General features: G+C 49.7%; 5 protein-coding genes across 5 annotated transcripts; 3 read left to right on the plus strand and 2 right to left on the minus strand.

Moving 5' to 3' along the window:
* Positions 1 to 3437: 3437 nt before the first annotated feature.
* On the plus strand, positions 3438 to 5470 carry EsH8_VII_000328 (uncharacterized protein; the record flags this gene model as incomplete). The annotated part of the gene is made up of 3 exons (XM_083270461.1): positions 3438 to 3481; positions 3590 to 3829; positions 3895 to 5470. 3 exons carry the CDS (start codon positions 3438 to 3440, stop codon positions 5468 to 5470), a joined length of 1860 nt encoding a protein of 619 aa, XP_083128018.1.
* A 4129-nt stretch (positions 5471 to 9599) lies between these two features.
* On the plus strand, positions 9600 to 11228 carry EsH8_VII_000329 (phytoene desaturase family protein; the record flags this gene model as incomplete). The annotated part of the gene is made up of 1 exon (XM_083270462.1): positions 9600 to 11228. One exon carries the CDS (start codon positions 9600 to 9602, stop codon positions 11226 to 11228), a length of 1629 nt encoding a protein of 542 aa, XP_083128019.1.
* Positions 11229 to 13648: 2420 nt separating this feature from the next.
* Positions 13649 to 16103, plus strand: EsH8_VII_000330 (M13 family metallopeptidase; the record flags this gene model as incomplete). Its single annotated transcript, XM_083270463.1, has 4 exons — positions 13649 to 13796; positions 13928 to 14349; positions 14436 to 14663; positions 14733 to 16103. The coding sequence occupies 4 exons, from the start codon at positions 13649 to 13651 to the stop codon at positions 16101 to 16103; spliced, it is 2169 nt and encodes a 722-aa protein (XP_083128020.1).
* A 549-nt stretch (positions 16104 to 16652) lies between these two features.
* On the minus strand, positions 16653 to 19050 carry EsH8_VII_000331 (molybdenum cofactor biosynthesis protein C; the record flags this gene model as incomplete). The annotated part of the gene is made up of 3 exons (XM_083270464.1): positions 16653 to 17316; positions 17372 to 17411; positions 18327 to 19050. The coding sequence occupies 3 exons, from the start codon at positions 19048 to 19050 to the stop codon at positions 16653 to 16655; spliced, it is 1428 nt and encodes a 475-aa protein (XP_083128021.1).
* Positions 19051 to 21410: 2360 nt separating this feature from the next.
* On the minus strand, positions 21411 to 22071 carry EsH8_VII_000332 (uncharacterized protein; the record flags this gene model as incomplete). The annotated part of the gene is made up of 2 exons (XM_083270465.1): positions 21411 to 21640; positions 21822 to 22071. 2 exons carry the CDS (start codon positions 22069 to 22071, stop codon positions 21411 to 21413), a joined length of 480 nt encoding a protein of 159 aa, XP_083128022.1.
* Between the last annotated feature and the right edge of the window lie 1117 nt (positions 22072 to 23188).

Raw genomic sequence — 23188 nt, forward strand, 5'->3', positions numbered from 1 at the left:
GCAGCAGAGACCTCCCCCTAATTCCATATCACCAATACAAGGTACATTTGTTTTGTTCTTGAACTCAGTCTTTTCTTTGATTTCGATATTGTCTGCGCTTTACTGGTTGCTATTCCGTCTTAATGGGAGTCTATGTAGGTGCAGTACAACTCCATGGCCCCGTTAGGATCAGATAATATCTCATACTCTATAAAGAAGTATCGGCCCAATCCTTATCTTTACAGGGATCCTGCCTCATCGATAACTAGCACTTTTACCTATGACACCGCACAAAAGGGTAAAGCTGGTCATTCTAGAAGCCTGCTGTCTTTACAGTCCCCTGTCTGATGTGGACGTGTAGTTCAGTCCTGAAGCATGCCGCCGGGTGGACTTATATGTTAAGGTTCATCGTGAAGTTCGTGATCAGAAAGCAGTGCCATGTTGAACTAAGGCGATTGAAAGCTTAGTTGTCAGCTTGCGTTTGTAATTCCATAGTAGCCAAAAGACTAGACCGACGATCCCGTCAGGTCATAGCACAATCTACCTTAAAAAATCACAGGGGTTGCTTGCCTCTCAAAGAACATGTTACCGAACATCTAAGAATGAACCAGAGGGCTGGCCCTCTCACTAGAAAGAATAAAACAGCCAGATATTGTGTATTTGGCTGTTAAAATGGGTTTAATGGCACTATTAGCCCTGTTTTATTACTATGACTACCACTTGCGCAGCCCAATAGGTCCTGTACAGCTCCAATGCTTAAATGCCAGTTTGTTATTTTCGACTTCGTCAACAATGGCAACCGCCATGTCCTCGTTATATATTCCATTTTCTGCAGCCTCGGTGGCCGGGTCTTCAGGAGTGTCGATGAAGAGTTTGTACTCTCCAGTACGAACACCTAGATGCGGATTTGAGTACCCTGTTCAAAATGTATCAAAGAAGCAGTTTACTGACCCTTATCACGCAAGAGGCCTGGGGGTGAAAGGAATGACCACGACTTCTCAGTAACGCCATTCCACATTGTGAACGCGATCCGACACATTGTGATCAGACTGATGTTGTGCTTGTCCGTCATACAGTGTTTGAGCCAGCGTTGAACCAGATACGTGATCGGGCTCAGAACCCAAGAGTAGACTAAAACGTTGTATCCCGACTCAGCAAGCTGTCGCCGATGTAAATAATACAAGCAAATGGCAGACTCACATCTGGGGCGCTGGATATGGCTCCTGCTCCATTTCATCAAGGTGGCTAGCAAGCTGAGGAACCTGCTCCCATGGTCCAAGCCTCGCTCAATCATATAGTCAAGGTGTTCATCGGGCCAAGTCCACCTAAGAACAGAACAGTGAGTTTCTGGTTCCACAAGTGGCTGACGTGGAATTAAAAGACGGCATACATACCACCAGCTAAACGCGAAGTCTCTCTGATCTGTGAGCTGAAGACGGTTTGCGACATGAATAGACCCTGCTCCGCCTGAGGTAGTAACAACAACATCAGCACACATATCATCCCTGTCTCTCATTTTATCGTTGTAGCACATACCGATGATAACAAACGGTCCTTGATGTGTCGATGCCAGCAGAGCCGTCTTGATCCTTCCATGGGCCTCGACCCCGTCCATATACACGTTTGCCAAATTCGCTAAGCTGGGTCCGAATGCGCACACGATCGCATCAAAGTCTGAGGAGAAGATTTCAATCAGTTTCTTCTGTTCGGTGTAGATGTCAACGCTAATTGACGTGTAAGATCCATTGCCGGTGCCGTTCCATTCTTTCGGAGGGTTCCGCGAGACGCCGACGACATCATGATTTCGCGTCAGTAGTTCGTCAACCACGCAGCTCCCTGACTGGCCCTTGGGGCCGATGACGGCGACGCGTAGTCTTTTTACCATATTTTCAAAGTCCGCTAATGAAGAACAACTGATGGAGCTGAAGGAGGGGAAATTAACATTTTGATTCTGCGAGTAAGTTATGGCATATATGTATCTTTTTAATATCAGTCAGTAATACGATAGATCTCAACCAAGCAATGCTCAACGCAGTCCCGCAATTCCGACATTCCGTAATGCCGTTACTGAAGATCCGATTTCCACTCTTAGATGATATTACATAGCATTGGCTGTCACGCATGTAATTCCCTCGGCTTCGTCGAGAATCCGAACGACTGTACAGCTCCAGCACATCCAGCCTCCCAACGACTGATACCTCGCATCGGCCGATTGGGTCGATCCAGGACCATGCTTTTGCCCCCTAGCCTGGATAGCTGTACATCGCAAGGGCATGTTTCAAGCACTGGCGGACCTTGTGGTCTATGCCACCCACATTGGCCAAATGGTGGTGGTTGACTTCGGCCCCGCTACCCCGCTACCTTACCCCACGACCTCCGACAACTCTCCGCTGTGTTTGGTGGTGCCGCATTAACCGTCGAGGGAGCTAAGGTATGACCGTAAACGGCTCGAAAATCTCATGTAGACTAGGTATAAAGATCACCTTCCATTACCGAGCTGGGTCATATTAAGAACAAAATACTATTAAGTTATATTGTTCAGACTAGCCTCAATATTGCTTGCGGCCTTGTAGAACAACACCAGACTATTTTTTGAAGCTAAGATTTCTTCCTCAATTGATATTAAACAAAAATGGCAAACATTGAGACTTTGCAAGTTGAGTTGGAGAAGACACGCCAGCTGGGGAAATTCATTAAAGGTTTATTTTACTACTACAAAGTTTGGAACATAAGTGTCAAAAGCTGACCTACTCATGCCCGTAGCATGGAACCCATCTCAACTTGGTGTTCGTGAAGCTAATCCACGTACAATCGTTGAGGGGGACTTGATATCCGACTTGGACATACCAGTTCCCGTCAGAGACGGCACACTCCTGCGTGCTAATGTTCATCGGCCCCTTGGCCAGGAGGGTCATAAGCTCCCCGTCTTATTCAACTACAGTGTTTACAGCAAGGACGGTGCAACAGACATCAGCATCTTCCCAGCTGCCGCTGGACTGGACACAGCTCGCCTCACTGAGCATTATGTTTTTGAAGCAGCTGACCCGGGTTGGTGGTGTCCTCGTGGCTACATTGTTGCTTATGTCGATGCTAGGGGATCGTTTCAATCTGATGGTGACAAGAGTTATTACTCCAGGGATGTAGGTCTTGACGGTAAGCACGATCTTTTTTGTTGGCGGTTCCATGCTTCGTCTCTAGAATTGCTTAATAACGAATTGAACTCACAATAGGATATGATCTTGTGGAATGGCTAGCCAAGCAACAGTGGTCCAACGGAAAGGTTGCCATGTACGGTGCTAGCGGCTATGCTATGCTCCAGTGGCTCGTGGCTGCCGAACAACCTCCATCTCTTGCCGTAAGACTTCTGTACTACTTACTTCTGGTCTGAGATTACTCACCCCAAGTGTCTACGGCAGGCAATTGTACCCATTGATGGAATGACCGACCTTTATCGTGAAATGGCCATGAAGGGCGGTATTCCTGAGACCCAGTTCAGCGAGTTGTATGTATAAAAAAAACTCCACACTTGTGTCCGGGGCAGAAAAATCAGCTTCCTCATTCATTCCATTATTTCTTTCTCTTTCGCCTGGGAGCTTACTTACAAACTTAGGTACCCCATGTTCTTCAACTGGGGCAAGAACCTTGTTGAAGATCCAACGGAAGGGTGCAAGACACACCCGTACTTTGATGAATACTGGCAAAGCAAGGTCCCAGCGATTGGCAATATTCAATGCCCAACATACATCATCTGCTCCTGGGGTGATCATGCGATACATACTCGCGGGACGTTAAACGCTTGGGAAATAATAATGACAGAGGAAAAGTACCTTGAGATTCACCAGCACCAAAAGTGAGTGGTACATGTTTTCCTAGGCTTTAAATCTTTCCTTGCTGAAGAGTGCCCTGTGTACCTAGATGGGAGTGGTCTGCCACGGAGGAATCTCTGAACAGACAAAAGTCCTTCTTGGACCATTACCTTCTGGGCCTGCCAACAGAAATACAGTTCTGGCCCAAGGTACGATATGCCATGAGGGAGCGTTATTATGTTGGTGAATGGCGGCATGCTAGCGCCTTTCCCATCCCGGAGACGCAGTATACAAAGCTATTTCCAACACCCACTGGTGGTCTGAGTAAGATTCCCCAACTAGCAGAACATCAGGTGTCATACGACGCAAATGAGGGTGAGGTGGTATTTGAACTCCCTCTGCGAAATTCCCTCGAGTTTGCCGGGCATGCAAAACTCAGACTATGGGTGGAAGTTGCAGAGGGGGGCAATAACATGGACCTTTTTATCACGCTACGCAAAAAAGACAAGGACGGAAACGACGTACACTTTCCCTGGCTCACTGTTGTCGACAGCGGACCGATTGGGTTCGGTTGGCTCCGAGCTTCACGCCGAGAACTTGATGAGGCTCAGTCCACACCCTGGCGTCCTGTGCACCTACACCGTCGGGACCTGGAGTCCTTGAAGCCTGGAGATGTGGTTTGTGTTGAAATCGAGATACAACCTACCAGCTGCCGTTTTAGAGCTGGTGAAAAATTGAACCTTGTGATTTCCGGTCACGACTACGGCAAATATCCTCCAGGTGTTCCAATTGCCCGTCACAGCGACACGGTCAACAAAGGACGTCATATTATTCATTTCGGTAACAAATACGATTCGCACCTTCTCCTGCCCATCATCCCTGCCGTCAAGAACTCCTACAGTAAAAAGAATTCGTTGATCAAAATGACCATCGCATGCAGACGAATTCCAGGTTGGTCCGAAGAGAGGTTTTTGGAAGAATACACTAGCGTTCATGCGGAAATGACGAGGCATATCGCAAACGTGGTACCCATCCTACGCAACTACACTCAAGTCGTTGGCATACCCCATGCAGACGTCAAAGGCATACCCACTGGCGACCAAGCTGCCTGGGATGCCGTCACAACACTTGGCTGGACGAGCTTGAAAGGCCTCTGGGGGTCATTCCAAAGTCCGTCGTACAAAGCCTCAGCTGGCAGCCACGTCTTTGCCGATATCTCGTCGCAGACTGGAATACTCAGCCAGTCATTTGCAGAGATCATGTTCAATCCCACTGGCTTCGAGAGGCGGGGCAAGAAAGCAGCTATGCTACTAGTCTTACTTGCGAGGTCACGCGTCGGTGCACACTCCGACCCCAGTGAAGCTGACCTTGAAGCTCGGTCGAATCACATTGGGAAGGTTGGAGCCGGCACTGGTTTGATTAGATACATTCTTAACCGAGCCGTGGTCCCTTCAGATATCGGGTCATTTTTCGAGGGGACTCCTTTCAGCACAGCTGACTGGACGACCATGGCGGCATTCGAGCAGTACTGGTTCTCTGATCGTGAGTCAGCCAGCGCCTTCCTTGCCGAAAACGAAAGATCCAATGAAATTTTTGGCACACTGCCCACGTCCTTTGATTTGGTTAAATCCTTTGCTGTTATTGGCGACGAGAATATTGTGGTGGAAAAGGACCTATCCTTCTAAGTAGGGTTGTTCTTCATTTCAAACTTGGACGCAAGTTTGGTTCGCTTAGGATATATGTGTACTAAGGAATCTTGACAAACCTAATGTATGTCATCGGTCAGAACGTAGATAAAGCAAGCATGGTTACGGAAAACATTTCACGTAAGTAGTATAGCCATACGTTCATCTGGGTGATCATGGTGTATTTTGTCTTAGATCTACCGTTGCCTCTCATCTGGCGGTTGAGTGGGATTTGCGGCAGGAATGTTTTGACGAAAAACGTGACCAGAGAGATTAGATTCATTTCCCTTGTGGTTTGTTCTCCATTGTGATTGAAGAACCACGCCGATAGCCAAACCAATAGACCAACCTGATTGTGAAGAAATCACACGCACGCCCTCTTTCAGCAAACGACTGCACACATCCTGGCTCGTGAGTGCACCAACTCCACTGAGGTACGTTCGATATACTGTAGCCCCTGAAATCCATGGTCCTATTTTGTCAATAGAGACTAACTTATCGAGTCTTAGAGTTTTCGAACTTCGTGAGTTTTCTGCAGAACAATCATTGAAAGCATTGCTTTCATCTGAGGGGTTGGGGGTTACAGTTTGACCAGTCTCTAAATTTAGGTTCGAGCAAACATCGCCTACTCTGAGAGCTATAGAGGCCCAAATACCAAGAGTTGCAATCAAAAAACTGTTTGCTTCATGATGCCCTTTGGTGGGATGATCCCGTATTGAGCTGAAGAGTTGAGCGCCGTGGTAGATGACTGTACGAGCTTTTGTTTCATTCTGTGAAAGCCAAGAAGCCAGTCTCAGGCATGCTGCTTCATGTATATGATTACTGACCCGCCAGCCCGAGAATGCCATGAGATCCCGTAAAGACATGTGGACTAGGAGGCTCAGAAGATGGTTGTGCTGCAGGGCGGCCCAGCCAAGTGGGGTTGCTGGGTAACTTGGGCATTTATCTTCTCGCAGGAGATTAAGATAAGAGGCGGTGTCCCATCTGCTCCCATTGTCGCGGTATACTGCTAAAGTGAGGAGGAGTTTGTTGAGATCGCTGGTTGCTTCAGGAACCTTTTGTGTCCTATAAAAGCTGTTGACCTCTTCTCGGAGGGGTTTCTGCTTGCCAAGGTCTTCTTTGCGTTAGAAAATCCAAAGCATTCCAACCAGGTAGGATACGCCACTACGCACTTGAAAGTCCCGAAAGCTCTTCGTTCCACTCTTCAGATGACTGTGCCATCCAAACCGAATCAGCAGATGGCATGGGTAGTCGGAGGAGATCAGTCGGTATCGTAGGAGGCAAGTCGAAAAAAGCGCAAATTTGGCTGTCAAAGAGCTGGAGCACAAATTTGTCAACAAAAGTTCTTTTATGATGTCCACAATGATTGTGCAATGTATCAAGGTCGAGCAGTTACAACGTAGATTACCATCGTTCAAGGCCGCTATACTAAACACTTGAAATAAAGAATATAATCATTACGTACCCAGGATAAATGAACGAGACGCCGTATACTTTCTGTATAAACCCATTGTAACCAACCATTCTGTCCTGTGGGAGATAAATGGCTGACTTTTGGATTCTCTGTGAAGTAGTTGGCCCTTCTACAAAGTGTACCCAATAAAGACATGCTTTTCTGAGCGTGTTCAGAGAACGACATGCTGCCTGAGAACATCAAGCCAATCTGACTGAGTAAGATAGCTTGAGTAATACTCAGTTCGGACTTGAGATCTAGCTCGGTTTCCAGCTCTAGCTGAGAGGCTAGTCAGTTGAGATACTTCTATCTACCTCTTGCCTTTCGCGGTACTACAAATTAAAAAGTGCCCACTTACATAGAGATTGATCGAACGGCGTAGCAGCTCTTGAAGTATAAAGCTTGTACTTGTCGTGTCAAGTACAGAAAACCCGCATCCTGTCGCCGCAACGGCAATGGTTAAGACCCAAGATGAGTGATTGGGGTCAAAGCTAGCTTGATGAAGCAGCGGGAAAACGGGATGATAATGCTCGAAATAAGATTGTATAAAGGCATTAATTGCCTCAAAAGAGGGGATTGGTTGGTCTGTAAAGGGTAGATAGAAGCCATTGTCAGCATTCAGCTTGGCGTATTGCGCGCTGATGAACCCGTAAACATCTGGGTCTAAATTGGGGACATGCCCATAGTCCTCAAGACGCCAATTATAGAGATTATTGCTCGTGTGTTTTTCCAGGAGAGAGGATCTTGAGATATAGGAGAGACCATCTGTGACAAAACGATTTTGCAGTCTACTTCTGGAGTCTTCGTTGGCCGCAGTCTTCCCGGAGTCTCTTCCAAGTGTTGTGGGTTTTTCTAGCGCATCTTGTAAAACAGCCGATAGTTCAGAATGGTTTGTGAAAATTGGCCTCGGGGCCTCATCTGATAGTAGTGTTGCAACCTCCGTGGAAGGCACGCTCTGGTCCGCGCCAGTCGCAGAGTCCTGGGGATTGGCGGCAATTTCCGACGCTTCTAACTGCGCTTTCGCTTGTAACAAAGGGATCGGAAGCCGCTCCAGAAAATTGTCGCTTTCTCTTCTGGAGCATTGTACAGTATCGAAATTGTCACCAATCTGTGACGCACCGTTCCAAATGTCATCACTGACCGCGCCATTCAACCAGTTGTGGTTGTCGGAGGTTGGAAAACACCATTGGGATGGAGTACAAAGCAGTGACTCTGGTGTTTCGAAAGCTTGAGGTCCGAGATGACTTGTAGACCAAAGAAGACTATGATAGCTGTCGGGATTGAGAGGCTGATCATTGCCTCCTGACGGCCCAGCACTTGCGAAGTAGCCTTGGTTGTCCAAGAGCTGGTTCAATTATAGTATGTCAGCATTTGAATCTAATTTCGTTACAAGTCCACAAATTATGGGCGGAGCAAGTGGCACGGGATATTCTAGACGTCCTGAGAACTCTGCAAGAGATATATGTTACTCACTTCTTCGATGTCGCCGAGGCTTGCGGAATGGTCATGTGCATTAGTAGGTTCTGGTGTAACATTGGCATCCGTTGCTTGATCAGCATTCCAAGCCGTACCTTCACCAACATTTCTACCTTTCTGTTGGTTATCGGACACATATATGCAGTTCCGCTGCCGTGTCTTGCACCTAGCGCAGGGTGTCCGCCCATCACATTTCTGTTTTGAACGTGCACAATCGCGACATGCCTTTGATACACAAGATCTGCGTGACTTCTTTGAAGAACTCGAATCATTTAGTTCTGATGAAGCTTCTGCATGGCTCTGCACATGACGTTGCAACGAGTCCCTAATCGGAGGTAAGCACGAATGTTAGCGCCAGGTTGAGCAATGTCAAGCTTCTTTTGAGAAGGGTTATGAAATGACGGGCCAATGCTATCCCTTGTTCTGTGCATAGTAAGAACCCTTTCTAGTTTTTGCATAACTCACCTTCGGGAAAAGTCAGCGCCACATGTCGCACACGAAAATGGCCGCGCACCGATATGACGAAGGATGTGACGGCTGAGGTGTTCGGAGCGCCGAAACTCGGCGTTACAGACGTCACATTTGACCAGCATGCCTGCAGTCTAGCCCTTCAAAAAACGTCAATGGGCGAGATCAATGTTCTTCGGCACCGGTATCTTCCAAACAACCAGGCAATATGCAACGTTGTTGGGAAGTCGGAGTGTGTGGGGTAGTTGAACGAGAAACACATCGGAGCGAGCTGAGGTTTCGGACAATGCGGGGAGCCCAGCTTTATACCCACTCGCAAGAGAGCTAATTATGTACCAAAGTGCTGCGGGTAAGGATTTATGGGGCCGATATCCTGTGATGAAGAATACCAGACGGGGTGAATGTGGAGGCGGGCCGTTGTTAGTTCCCGATGCCGCTCACGTCAGGTTGCAGCCCCAGGGGTGAGCCCTGTTGAGCTGGCCATCTGTCGAGGCACTGGGATAATATTCAATCCATTTGTCTCACAGAACGTAATGATGAAGCTAGTTGGAATAATCCCCGCCTACCCCGGATGTGTCTACTCCGCATTGAATTCTGATGAGACCCCGGAGACTTTTTATTTCACACAGTGATTACAGGTTTTTGCAGTCTTGATAGCCCTATATAAGACACAGTTCAACCCACTGTCGTTGCACTCTCTGGAGTTGCCAAACACACCACTGAACATCAACCATGGACGCAAATTTTACCAAACTTGGCAGGCTGACGTCTGAAACCCAAGGTCAGAACTGGGACATCATTGTCATCGGCTCGGGACACAATGGCTTGACAGCAGCCGCATACCTTGCCGCCGCCGGTAAAAAGGTTCTCGTCTTGGAGCGTGCTTCCTACCCGGGGGGCGGCGTTGCTAGCCTACAAATGGCAGAGCCTGGATTCATCAGCGAGCGCCACAGCGCCATTCACCAAATGATTCTCGCCAACCCAATGATAACGAACGATGAGTTGGGCCTTCAGTCCCGCTATGGTCTAAAATACAAGCAATTGGAGCCGTGTTACGCCATTGTCATGCGAGACAGAGTCATTCCCATTTACCGAGAGCGTCGTCGAACAATGGAGGCCATCAAAGAGTTCTCACCACAGGACGCCGAGTCCTACAACAAATTCGTTGGAATAAGCCGCCAAATCACAGAGCTTTTGATGCCGTCGATGTTTGAACCGCCTCGCGACATTTCTGCTGAGATCGAGAGCAGTCCACTTGCCAAGGAGATTGCAATTGGCACTGCCAGCTCTTCATTGGATCTCATCCAGAGATTTTTCAAGCACGAAGCTTTGCAAGTTGCACTTTTGCGATTTGTCACTGAGATCCAACTTGCCCATCCTCAGACTAAGGGCACTGGATTGATGGTCTATCTTGCTTTTGGTCTCTTAGACATCTATGGCTTATGCGTGCCCGAAGGAGCCGGTTCTGCGTTTACTGACTCCGTAATTCGTTGCATTGAAGACTACGGGGGCGAGGTCAAACTTGGCATGGAAGTAGTCAAAGTGGTTACGGAGAATGGGCGTGCTGTCGGAGTCCGTACTCGTTTCGGGGAGCTGAGAGCGAAGGAGGCCGTCATAGGACAGATCCACCCGCACAACCTTGGTCATCTCGTTGATGGCTTGAACCAATCCATTACAAATTCAGCTATCGATACGCGGGTCTCCGAATTCAGTCTTTTCGCCATCCACGCAGCCCTCGATCGCCCGCTGAAATTCAAAGCTGGGCCCATCGCCGACAAAGCAGTCATGAACACCTGCTGCTCCGGAAACCTCAAGGAGCTAATTCAAAGTTACGATGAGATGGCCAACGGTCTGCTCCCTTCCAACATCATGATCGGAGCTTCGTGTGTTAGCTCGGCTGATCCCACACGCTGTCCTCCGGGGAAATCATTGCTACACTGTGTCGTCATGTGCAAGGCGGAGCCAGCAGACGGAGGCTGGAATGCTTGGGACAAGCTCAAAGATGACTGGGTGCAAAAAATATTCGCGTACTTTTCCACGTACCTCGAAAATTTTACTCCAGACATCATCCGCTCTTATCACGTTGTCGCGCCACCTGACCACCAATCCGACAGTCCAAGTTTCCAACGCGGCGACATCTGCGGCCTATCCATGGCAGCTGACCAGATGGGAGTCAACCGACCAACACGTGCCTTGGCTCAGTATCGGGTGCCTGGCGTCCAGGGTCTGTATCTTGCTGGACCCTTTATGCATCCTGGCGGCGGGGTTTGGGGCGGCGGTCGGCCCGTGGCAAAGAGGGTTCTTGAGGATCTAGGAGTTGACTTTGACAAGAGGTTTACACACGAAACACCTCACTTATGAGGTTTCCACACTGTAAAAAATCAAGTCGCATAGGACTTAACGGTACGATTAGGCAACAAATCTCAAGATGAATTAAACATAGCGCAAAAACCTATAAAAAGACGTGACTGGCCACATACATCCTAAGAACCGATCGCGTCATACTCATTACAGATCATCTTACGTTGAAGACGTACTGTAGGACACAGCCGACGCCCGAAACCCCACCGGAAATATACCCGTCAGCTACATCAGGTGGTAAATCCAACGACCTTCCTCGATCATAAAAACAATCAGAAGAAACCAACTCGCACTGTTCAGAACGCTCTAATGTAAATATTTGGGCAAGGAGCGACAGAGATATGGGCCCAGTACGAGACGACTCACCCACATCTCATCCCGGACAAAGAGGCAAATCCGGTGATACGCAGTACTACCAAGACACTAAATCCAATTAGAGACGAGTCTCCACCGGGATGGAGAAGTCTCCACCTTCTCCCCTTGCTTCTGAGGACCGCAAGAACCGGCTGCGCGAAAACATTCGCTTTGCTGTCCCTACATGAATATAGCAAGGGGGACGCAATAGAAAATGCTCAACCATCTTGTCCACCTCCAAATAGATTTCAGGAACGAAACCATGCACCTCTTCGCAAACAGAAATATGTGCAAGAATCGGGCGGTGAGAGCGAAGCTTTACAAACTCCCAGAAGTCGAAACCATAGGGATCGGACCCGAACAGTGGCAGAACAGGTTGTTAAATCGGCCGATAAAGACATCGGTTTCACCCCGCGTCTCGTTCAGACAGGAAGACGAAGAAAGGAGAAAAATCTTCTCGCCACATCGCAAGACGCAAAAAGACGACAAATCCCCGTGGGATATTTGTTAAATCACTGGGATCCCACAAAAGAACCATCATTTCCTTGTCATCTGTGTTTGGCTTAGAGTCGTTTGGTGACTGGATGCTCGACTGGCTCAGTTACTATCAAAAAAGCGGCTCCCCCAATAGAAAGAAAAGTTGCCAGCGCGGTCTCCGAACTGGCGTCTCTTATAGAGCAGATGGACGACAATGTCGTTGCCGCCAGATCAAATATGGAAGAGCTGGTACCAACCGAGATGGCATTACGCGAGGACCTTATTTCTAGCGCAAAATGATGGGCTGGTAAATTACAGATGTTACTCAAGTTGTGTGAAAAGTTGCTCCTGAAGAAAAAAGATGGCGAATACTACGTGGACAGTAAGGACTTTGGTCGGGAACTATTCTCGGCCCTTTTGGACTCCGACAACAAAACGGGAAGAGACCGACCGGTTAATGGCAGGACTTCGATCATGGGTTTCGGCTTATGGTGATGTCTGTTGAGGTCACTGAACGTTTGGTACAAAAACCAGGGGATGACAAGAGTAATTTAATTGGCTTTCTAAGCTGGGAAGTTGGGCGAGCTGTCAAGTTATTAGCACTGGTACTTAAGCATGTGGTGGCGTGCCAGAGCACGCCGTAGTGTCCAAGGACAGAAACGAGTTCTCAGCCACGCCATTCTTTCATCTAATAACATGTCAACTCAACATGGATATCTACCGACAGCTTTTTCAAGGATCGATGATAGTAGCACACCCTTATTTTTAAATAAAACCCCCGCTTCGTAGTTGCGGCCTTACCATGGCGGGCTTTGGTGATGTACAACGGAAAGGGGCCGCATTGCAAAGCAGATCACAACACTTCGTGCACCCCTTGCCGCGTTGCTGCAGAGAGTGAGAGACGTATTGAGATTTTTCTCTGGCCGCTTGGATTTACCAATGTTTTAACCTGGGTATTACCAGCACCATCGGAAAATTCAAGTCACAATATTTCGGAACATAAACAAAGTCGGCTGAGACATCTGTCCTGGGACATCTGTCCCGGACTAAGAGCTTAACTAGCCAGTTGCCACTCTTGGCAGGCCGCACTTTTATTTCTATTTATGTCCCAAAGTACTTGTCTATGGCGCATCCACACTTGTAAATTGGTCAGTTCTACTTCTTTACCTCGCAGAATTTTGCGGGCAGCCATGTCACGCGGCACCAGGTCGGAAAAAATGTGTGGTAATTGAAAAAAATGACAACGAATCTACCACGCATTCCTTTCCTTTTCTGCATGGAAGGACAACGTCCATAAATCAGGGTCTTCTTGAATATAAGGACCATGCCGGCTGCTACCGTAAATAGACCGGGCGCGAATAAACGCCTGGCGATTCTCACTCAATCCGAAGGGTCGGAACTGTCGACAAGCCTAGCCGTGGCCCATTCATCGCATATTTTGGACCTCGCCCTCCGAGGGCCATATTCTAATTATTTCCTATCGCTAACAAGTGAAATTCCGGTGTGTAGGTTCTTGTCCTTTCGGCTTGCATACTCCGGCTGATTAGCAGCAGGCAATTCGAAGACGATAGGGCTCGGTATCCCGCACGATGGCCCCAACCATAACTAACTCCACAGGAGTTGTTCCTAGCAATCTTGTATGCTCAACACCAGCATGTCTTGGACTTGCAGCGGATATTCTCTTCAACCTCGCTGCCAACTACACCGAAATCGACCCGTGTACAGACTTTGATAAACGTATGCCCACACGTTTCTTTTGCCCTTGTTCTCTTGCACGCTCACTTTACGTCCATTCCCTTTAACCGGCCTCTTTCGAACCCCGGGCGGTGCAATCTGGTTTTTCATTGGCTAACTTATTTTCCTGGAAGTGGCATGCGACGGCTTTCGGTCCAAAAGCACACCGGCGCCTGGCTCGGGTCAGGCCTCCACGTTCGGCACGGCGTCTATCATGGACATATTGAAGCTTATCTTGGAGAGCCCCTATCCTTCCGGGACTGGCGCCGGATTCGTCACGGAGTCTTTATCGGAGGACCAGGTCGCTGTTGATCAGGATAACTTTAAGCTCATTACCGACGCGTACAATGCCTGCTTGAACTACACTGTGGTCGAAGCTGTTGGGCTGGAACCCTTAATTGACCTGATTGACCACATCGTGGAAGCTTTCCCAGAGAAGTCACCGGAGGATCTTATCACCAAGGATGACGACTTGGGCAAGGTGCTCCTTATCTTTTCTCAGTACAGCATCCCCACATTCGAGCTCGTCGCCCCCATTTGGGATGATTCCAACCCTGTTAGTCTCTCCTCGAGCATGTCCCTTGCCAATGCTCTCCAGCACATAGTTGTCAACTTGCAGTGCATTATTTTAACAATCCACAGAATGTGACGATCATCCAGGTCATGCCAGGTGGCGAATCCTTACTCGCCTTTAATGAAGACGACGAGACAATAAGTCAATATCTGGCCGTTCAGGCATCAGTGCTACAGGCGGTTTATCCCGCAAATCTCACCGCAGCCAAGGCAGAGGAACTTGCATCCCAGATAACAAAGTTCGAAAGAGAGCTTTTGAATCTGCTGGAATTTGACGACAGCAAAGAATTTGACAATGTAAGTAAAGGCGTTATGCGACGCTCCATTACTGCCAGGAAGTTGACGCGGGACTAACCGGTCACCCAGGGACCATCCAGGAAGTTCACGTTGGAGGAGGTTACAAGCGTGGCCCCTGAACTCGGCCATGACTTTATAATCAAGAGCCTTTCGCCGTCTGGTTACGTTCCAGAATATCTCGCCTTCTCCCCTGGGTACTTCAGCAATCTGTCTGCACTACTGGCCACCACTACGGCAGAAACTTTGAAGGGGTTTTTCGTCTGGAAGGCGGCCGTCACATTCTCCAACTACGTCGAGGAAGATACCATCGGGCAGCTGAACGACATGAAAAAGACTCTCCAAGGTTTGGACCCGAACATCATCGGTCGTGGATTCCGTTGGCAGCAATGCGTCTCGAATATCGAAGACGGGGCCAAGTGGATCGAGTTCTCCAACGGGCTTGGGTGGATTCTCGGTCGCTTCTTTCTTGACAAGGCTTACTCGGAGGCGGCCCGTACGCTTACCACGACCCTTATGACCACCATCCAGACGGAGTTCATCACTCGTCTCGCTGATAAAGACTGGCTATCAGCCGAGGTCAAGAAGGTTGCTGAGGAGAAGGTTCGCACTATCACAAAACAAATTGGGTACCCCGACACATCACCCAATACGGTAGATCCGCAGGATATGGCGAAATACTATAGCGGTCTTGACATCGGCGACTCCTTCTTCAACAACACGGTGAACACTGCTCTCTGGTATACTGCCAAGCTGTGGTCAGGACTTGACGAGCCTACCGATAAGGATGTCTGGCTTTTCAGCCCGTCGGTAGTCAACGCCTTCTACTTCCCAACGTTTAACGACATCTTCATCCAAGCGGGAATCCAGCAGCAGCCACTTTATGACGTTGACTATCCCTCGTATATAAACTATGGCAGTATGGGCACGATCCTCGGCCACGAGTTGACCCACGGCTTTGATAATATGGGCCATAGATACGCGCCCAACGGTTCCCTCGTCAACTGGTTTGACAAAAGTAGCGAAACGGGGTTCCAAGAGCGTTCCGAATGCTTCGTTCAGCAGTACAGCAATTTCTACGTCAGATCGCCTAACGGCACGCGTGTATACGTCGAGGGTAACTCCACGCTTGGCGAGAATATTGCCGACGCGGGCGGCCTGACCACCTCGTTCGCAGCGTGGAAACGCCACCAGTCCAACAGCACTTCCACGGACAAGGACCTGCCCGGCCTCGGCAATTTCACACACGCCCAGCTCTTCTTTCTCAAGTGGGCCCAGAGCTGGTGCGACGTCTCCGGCTCCCCTGCCCGCGATGTTTGGCTTATCAGCAACGACGTCCACTCGCCCGGATTCGCTCGCATTAATGGTTCTCTGGAAAATTCGGAAGAGTTCAAGAAGGCATTTAACTGCCCGGTAAAGAAGCCTCGATGCGAGCTTTGGTAATGAGTAAAGAGAACTACAAACTGCGGCTACACCGGCATGTTTCTCACCTAGTGAGAGCACCGATGGAGTCAGTTGTTTGTTGGGAATCTCTTTCTGTTATGGAGATATGATTCGCTTTGGTAACCAAACCGGTCCAGGCCTACGAGTACACGTATATGTAATGCCTAATAATTAATGAAAAGTTCTAATGATGTATTTGAATGACACTTTTATTACGATGGTGCGATGTTTCATTCCTGAATACATGGGGTGAAGTTCTGGCTTGAAAACTTTGGTGAATGGTGTCCTTTTCAAAAGCTTGTGTTTGAATTCTCGTGGTATCTCAGTTGTAAGACCTGGTGCTCTGCGGCATATCAAAGTCAACAGTGAACACACGACTAAAAAAAATTCAGAGCTGGTCCGTTCTAGCCCTCCACGTATAGATTTATCACGCTTCGGGTTGTAACCAGCCTCCTAGATTCCACGGTATATTTCTCCCAACAGAAATTATGCCCAAAGGTCGACCCTCTATCCTTTACACCTTGTACTTCTTCCTTAGCGTTCTAGCTACTACTCAAGACCAGGCTCTTTCCACCATTTGAATTTGTAGCAAACAAGTCTCGCGGGTATTTCCTTTTCAAATCTTTCCCCCCATCCCGCTGGCAATTCCCCATGGAACCTGACGACTTCAAGATCATGAAGATTCGATAGGATCCCAAAGAACTCGTCATGCTTCTTTTCAGTGAGCTTCGCCTCCCACCCCTTCTGGTTCGGAGCACTCGGTCTGGGCTCCCAGTCAATCACAAGCTCAACCAACTTCTCAGACCTCTTCGCGACCTCGCCAAATATTGCCAGCCAACGGTTCCAGTTCGGGTACTCCATGGAAACGAGGACGTAGAGCTTACGCAGGCGTTCGAAGCGGAGAGTCCCGTGGACGGCGAAGCCGATGCGCCGGTCGCCGAAGCCGTGTGAGTGCACACGCATTATGGCGTCGGCATGTACTTGACTGTAAAGTTCTCGGTAAGTGCGTTTGCACGTGAGCATCAATGGCGGCAGCGGCTTCGCATATTCTCCTTGCTCGAAGTAGATGTGCAGTGGCCGAAGGGTATCGCCAAAATCCTCGTGATCAAACGAGAGGTAGTAATCGTAGATGCGTTCTCTGATTTCCCAGGGAACCCTAAACAGAGTAGAGTCATCCTGGTTTAGTGGTGCGTGATTCTGCATCTCGGTGCTCCTAAAGAACGTTAGACGAGCTCACGCAGTGTGGACGATAGTAGAGGCGACCCCACATTTTAACGCCGCCGGTGCTTTGCTCAATGACCCGTTCAGCTGTGCGTGGAAAGTCGCTACGATCAGACGGAAACAGAACAACAAGGCTTCGGGGGATGAGTTGACTCAAATGAAAGTGACTATGTGCACCGCAAGACTGCTGCCTGATAACGTTTCGCGTTGCCAGCCGTTGGGGTTCACCCGCTTCCGAATCCTGACTAGATAGAGTGGGGGGGTTCCTGCATTCGGTGCCGACAGTCCGGCTCTCAATGTGGGTCCAAGGAGTCCTCCGACCTGGACTCGGGTCCGGCCAATGAGGGGCGACAGCGAGGATTATGCCCCCAGCGAGCAAGACATCATCTTAGGGATAATACCCATATATTAAGCATGTTTGGTCCATCCGAATTAATATTTGCATGTAAAGGCAAGCCGGATAAATGTAGTCGATGTAGTAGCATAATGTGCAGGTTACCTCACAGTATTACAATAATATTATATGGGACATCGCGACTAATAGTGATCTTCCAAATTTCAGAATAGATGTACCAGCTATGGTCTGGATAATGTTGCCGAAGACGTCGACACAATCGGAGTCAAAGGGTGCCATAGATCGCTTCAACAAAGCAAGACTTGGATCCAGAGGCCTGCATATGTAGGGCACCACCTATCATACTGTAGTAGGTTGTGATCTCAAGTCCTAAAACAGGACAGTCAGCCCACTGAAGTTTTCTAAGTAAACTTTTGCTTCTTTTTTCGTTTTAAGTTCCCACCAAGGCTGTTGTTCACAGACAACCACTGAGCTCAAGAAAAGGGTGGATCAGCATGGTCTCTGACCAGGGGCCACGTTCCCTGCTATCATTTTGCGGCTCACATCTGAGTCTGGTAAGAGATCATTTTACGATCCGGGCCTAAGGTGATTGAACACCAAACTTTGGAGATTCATGAGTGGTAGTTATGACTTATTATGTTAATTACATTCCGCCGTGCCCTTCGGTGCCTCTACCAAAACCGGCTCCGGCGGTTCTATCTTCATATCTTTGACGGCCTTCAGCCACTCCTCCATTGTGTTCACATTGGTAAGCCACCACTCGCACCCAGGTAGCGTATCCAACATCAATGCATCCAGCTCCTTAGCGGCCGCTGTTAGACTTGAGTGGCCGCGTGCCACACGCTCCGATAAACGAGACAGCGCTGCCGGCGCCCAGATTGCCAGCAGCGGATCGCAGGCTCCTTCAGCCGATCGATAGCAGGTCACAGGTACGGCGTCGCGTTTGATAAACATTTGGTACAGGGCATCCGGGGGCAGAAGGGGGTAGTCACAGGCTATCACGACCCAGTTTGCCCAGCGGTCGAATCGGTACGCAGCAAGGAGCCCCGCAGCCGGCCCGGCAGAGTACTTGGAGTCGTTCGGGTGTTCATCGCGTAGTATCTGCACCTTGCTTTCTGTTTTGAGGACCGAGTTTCCAATCGACTCGTCGGATTGCGACGATAGCAGTGCCGAGAGAAATTCATCCGTCTCGGACTCTTGTGCCAGCGAGATGTAGATCGTTTGCGGCTCCGGGAAGACGGCTCGGAGGAGTTGCAGCTGCCGCTGATACAGGGGGGTCCCATCAGGCATCCGAAGGAGATGCTTTGGTGTGCCCATCCGAGTCGACTTGCCCCCCGCTAGGAGGAGCGGCTTCATGGCTGGGAATCCCATGGCTGAGTGTGTGTGAACCCGCCGGTGGATTGATGGCTCTTTTTTTTTGCTTGGAAGCTATTCGATGTTGCAAGGACCGTGATGGGAAGGTACATATGCCAGATAGTTTGGGGGACTAAGCTGTACTCATTACCCCAAGTCGCGTACGAATAGGTTGTTAAACGTCATGATTACGGCATGACACTGACCTAGCGTGGAACTGCCACGAGCTCGGTCAGCTGAAAATGCTATCCGGACAAGAGTTTCCGGTCTAGGCATCGTGCATATTTCTTTTTCTGTATTCTTGGGGCAGTTTTACTGGACCCTGTCTCATCTTCCCTGTCTTCTGAGTATGAACACGCATGCCTACCGGCATTGCCAAGAAGCTACCGAACTGCACCCAGACACACCACCATAAACACCTCGGCACGATTTGTGACGATCCGCTGTTCGGGCCGTGATTCTAAACTTATGTCACAATAGTTCCCGATACAAAAGGGAATAGCCATCCTCACGATTATCCTGAAGCAATGGGGTTACCGGCGCAATGGCTTGGCATTCATCTCGGATCTCTCCTTTGTGCCGGACATGGCTCCCCTTTAGTTCATGGCCAACATCTAGGGTGTTTGGTTGAAGTTTTAGCTAAATCACACCAATCAGAAAGACAATGTTGAGTTGACCGGGCTTTCAAGCATATTTACTGTCACTTCGATCATCCTGATGACTTCCCTTGCCCTTGGCTCGGACTAGGATTTATCGTGGGCATCATCATCTACATCCTTGGGTGGGTGGCCCTTGGAATGGCCGCTATTACCATCATTGTTTCTTCCTTTGTCTTCGAAACCTTTCGGCGTACCTCGCATCTTATCATCGACACGAGGTCCGCTCATCGCAGCTGTGACAGGAGGAGTCGGCGACGGGGCTATTCACTCATCGGCTATGCTCAGTAACCGTTAACACGTGCCGGTTATCTTTGTCTTATACCGACTTGTGGTATGAGTCAGCCGCCCAATTTCGCCCCAGACGTCTTGTTTTGGGTGTGGCTTTTGGGTAACTATCAACCCCTCGGAGGCAGAAAGAAGCAGAAGACATGATCGTCCGTGAGCCCCAGCGACAGGCTAATTCCGCTCTATAGACAACCGGCAACACAGTGATTAAGGGCAGCTTCGCGGCATAAGCCAATGGCACCTCCTTCACTACAGTGCTGCAGAGCCTGTTTATACTGCAAGAATTAGGTTTGATTTCGTTGTAGAGAGGTTCTCGGGGTGTTTAAGCGAATGCGGCAGTCCAACTAGGGATGCTTATCGACCCCCAGTCGCGGGCATCTTAGAGACCAGAGCATCAACGTTGACTATCTGACTCCCTCCTTCGAGTATTTCTCAACGCTATTGCTATGTTTCAAGCTGTTTTCTTTGTTTTGTAAGATATTTTGCGGCCCCAGCCTATTTTCAGTATCAGCTGACCTATATACAAAAGGAAGGGGACCACGAGGAGCCAAAGGTTGGCCTATCTTCTAGATATAGCAAGCCACGCCCGCGTGCTCCGACTTCACCCATACCACGAACATCCCGTCGGCAATATCAGGGTACCTTGAATAGGAACTACGACACCGTGCGTTGGGCCGGACGTGGGGTGAGGGACCATTGGGGCAGAGTTCAAATAAGGTAAGGCAAGGTGTGGCAACCCTTGCATGTGGAAAATTCTATACCCCTTTCCCGGCAAGGATATCTCGGCCCAGTTCGAGCCGCTAGTTCCCTCGCGGAAGCGCAGGAAAGTCCGATACAGCCAATGGGGACAGGCATCGAAGGAGAAGGATTCGTGTGGGGTGGGGGGTTGCCGCTTTCTTGCCTCACATGCCAATGGTTTACAAGAGCCAGACGCTATCCTCCATCAGCTCGCTCTCCTCAGTCTTCCTGTGCAAACAGTGTAGCTATGAGAAATTAACAGATACAATATAGATACAAGTTAGAAAAGAAAGCTGCAATAAACATTATGGAAATAGAGGAAACAAGAGGTTGAGTGTGCGTATTGCTTCATTTGTATCTAGTTCAACTTTGGGCATGACCCTGAAGATTTCGTGCCAATCCAACGGCCTGATCTACCTTAAGTGGTAAGACTCTAGAGCCTGAATATAGCTGACTGGGGTATTCGTCTCCTCGTAGCCCACAGGCTGAGAATCATCCGCCAGGGTAGGTCTTGACTCGACGATACATGGAGCAAATGACATCAACACTATCGACTGAGGCAAACTCGATTCATTCCCCTTGTTAGGTTATCATATCAAAACTCAACCTAACTGAACAACAGCGAGCGCACCCCCCTCTCCCCTTTCTTTTTTATAAGCCACGCCAAACGTCCAAGCCTCTCCCCCCAAAATCCCTTCAAGAAAAGTAGCAGTTCCTGGAGTTGTCTCCGTTCTCGTCGACCCACACCCGCTCCTCGCTCGTGGCGTCCCCGACCGTCACGTTCCAGAACCAGGTCTGCAGCGACGGCGTGTTCGTCGCGCCCGACCACTGCAGGATCACCGCCTGGATTCCGTAGTCGCCCGGCTGGGTCGTCTCGGGGACCTTGAGGTCGGGGATGCTGTCGGAGTACTGACCCTTGAGGGTTGCTGCGGGAACCATGTGTAAGCCCAATGTGCGTTGAGTCCCTCCCTCGTATACGCCACGATGAGTCAGGAGGAGGGCAAGGAGAGGAAAATCAGAAAAGAGGGAGGTTTGAAAATGGCCAAAAACCCCTCCCAAAACAAGGGAAATTTGGAAGCAAAGCCTGTTTCAGCGCGCGTCACTCACCATAGAGGTTCGTCCTCGCAAACTCGTCGCCGATGCTTCCAGGGTAAGGGAAGTTGTGCCACTCATAGTCGTACGGCGACAGGCCCCAGATCATGAGCTCCTGACGCGGCTGCGTCGCGAGCACGGTGACTTCGGCGGAGAAGGTCTCGCCCGCCTTGATGGTCTTGGGCAGGCCGACGCTGATGATGCGGGCGTCGACGGCCCCGGTTGCCAGGGCGGCGGCGGCGGCGAGGATGGTAGAGACGCGCATCTTTTCTTCTTCTGTCGTTTGTATAAGACCAAGATGGGTGTGGAGGGATAGAGGCGGTCGTGGTTGTACGTCTGCTGAATCAGGACCGGAAGTCAGTCTTGGGGCGGCGGCTCGCCCTCCGTCTTATAGCATCTCATCGCGGATCACGCTACAGAGCTTCACTGTGGTGATTTCCCCCTTGCCTTTCTCATATGTCATCCTCCCCAGAATATCATGGTCGCCTGATAGACCTCACCGTAAACGTGCAGCTAAAATCCTTCACGGAACCACGGTCAACGGTCTAGATCTCTCGCCACAGCGCAGGATCGGGTAGGGCGACATTCGATCCCTCTCGCGGGCCGCCTAAGCCCCTAAACAGACGTCTGCTCCGGGCCGTTGCAATCTCGACCACCGACTTTACCCAGGCGAAGAAGGGTTTATTTATTTACCAAAATCCTTCAGTCGCCGAGCTAGGTATAAGGCGCACTCGGCGTCAACGCGATCCTCCTCTACCCTGTGTTGCGTCGGGGGTCAGCATCGTGCCTGTCCTATCCTGGTTCGAGTACCGAAACTCAATCCGTCCGCCCATCCGGCGCAGTGTGGCGAAGTGTACGGCGTGCAATCAAAAGGGGACGGGAATCCTCGACAAGCTTTCCTGCACACCCGCACCCCCCCTTGCAGTTCGAATCTAGGGCCGTTCGGGACAGGACCGCATGCTTGGCATCATAACCTTGTTCTGTCGAGAGAATCCCAAGAGGTGGTGCGATGCATCCAGAAACACGCCCCAAGGGAAAATCCTGTGGAAAACTTCGATCAACCGCCTTCCAGCCTGGGCTAGCTCTCACTCTGCAGCCAAGGCTGGTGCCTAGATAGTGGGCCACATCCCCAGGGGCAATTTTGTCTCGACATGGTATTCAACAAGTTGGCTTGCAGTGGACACAAAACCGTTTCCTGGGAATTGTTGTTGCGAAGAGGCAAGGGCTAACCGATCTTGGGGCTGGATGAAGCTTTCGGCTGGAAACCGGTGCTGGGTGAGAGCGACAGTGTAACGATTGTCGATTCGTATGTCATACGGTTCCCGTGCGCATCACAAATACAAAGAGGTTGTCACTCACTCTGTGGTCTGAAGGCGGTTAGT

The sequence above is a fragment of the Colletotrichum jinshuiense genome, chromosome 7 (genome assembly GCF_051148585.1).
Source record: "Colletotrichum jinshuiense chromosome 7, complete sequence".
NCBI lineage: Eukaryota > Fungi > Ascomycota > Sordariomycetes > Glomerellales > Glomerellaceae > Colletotrichum > Colletotrichum jinshuiense.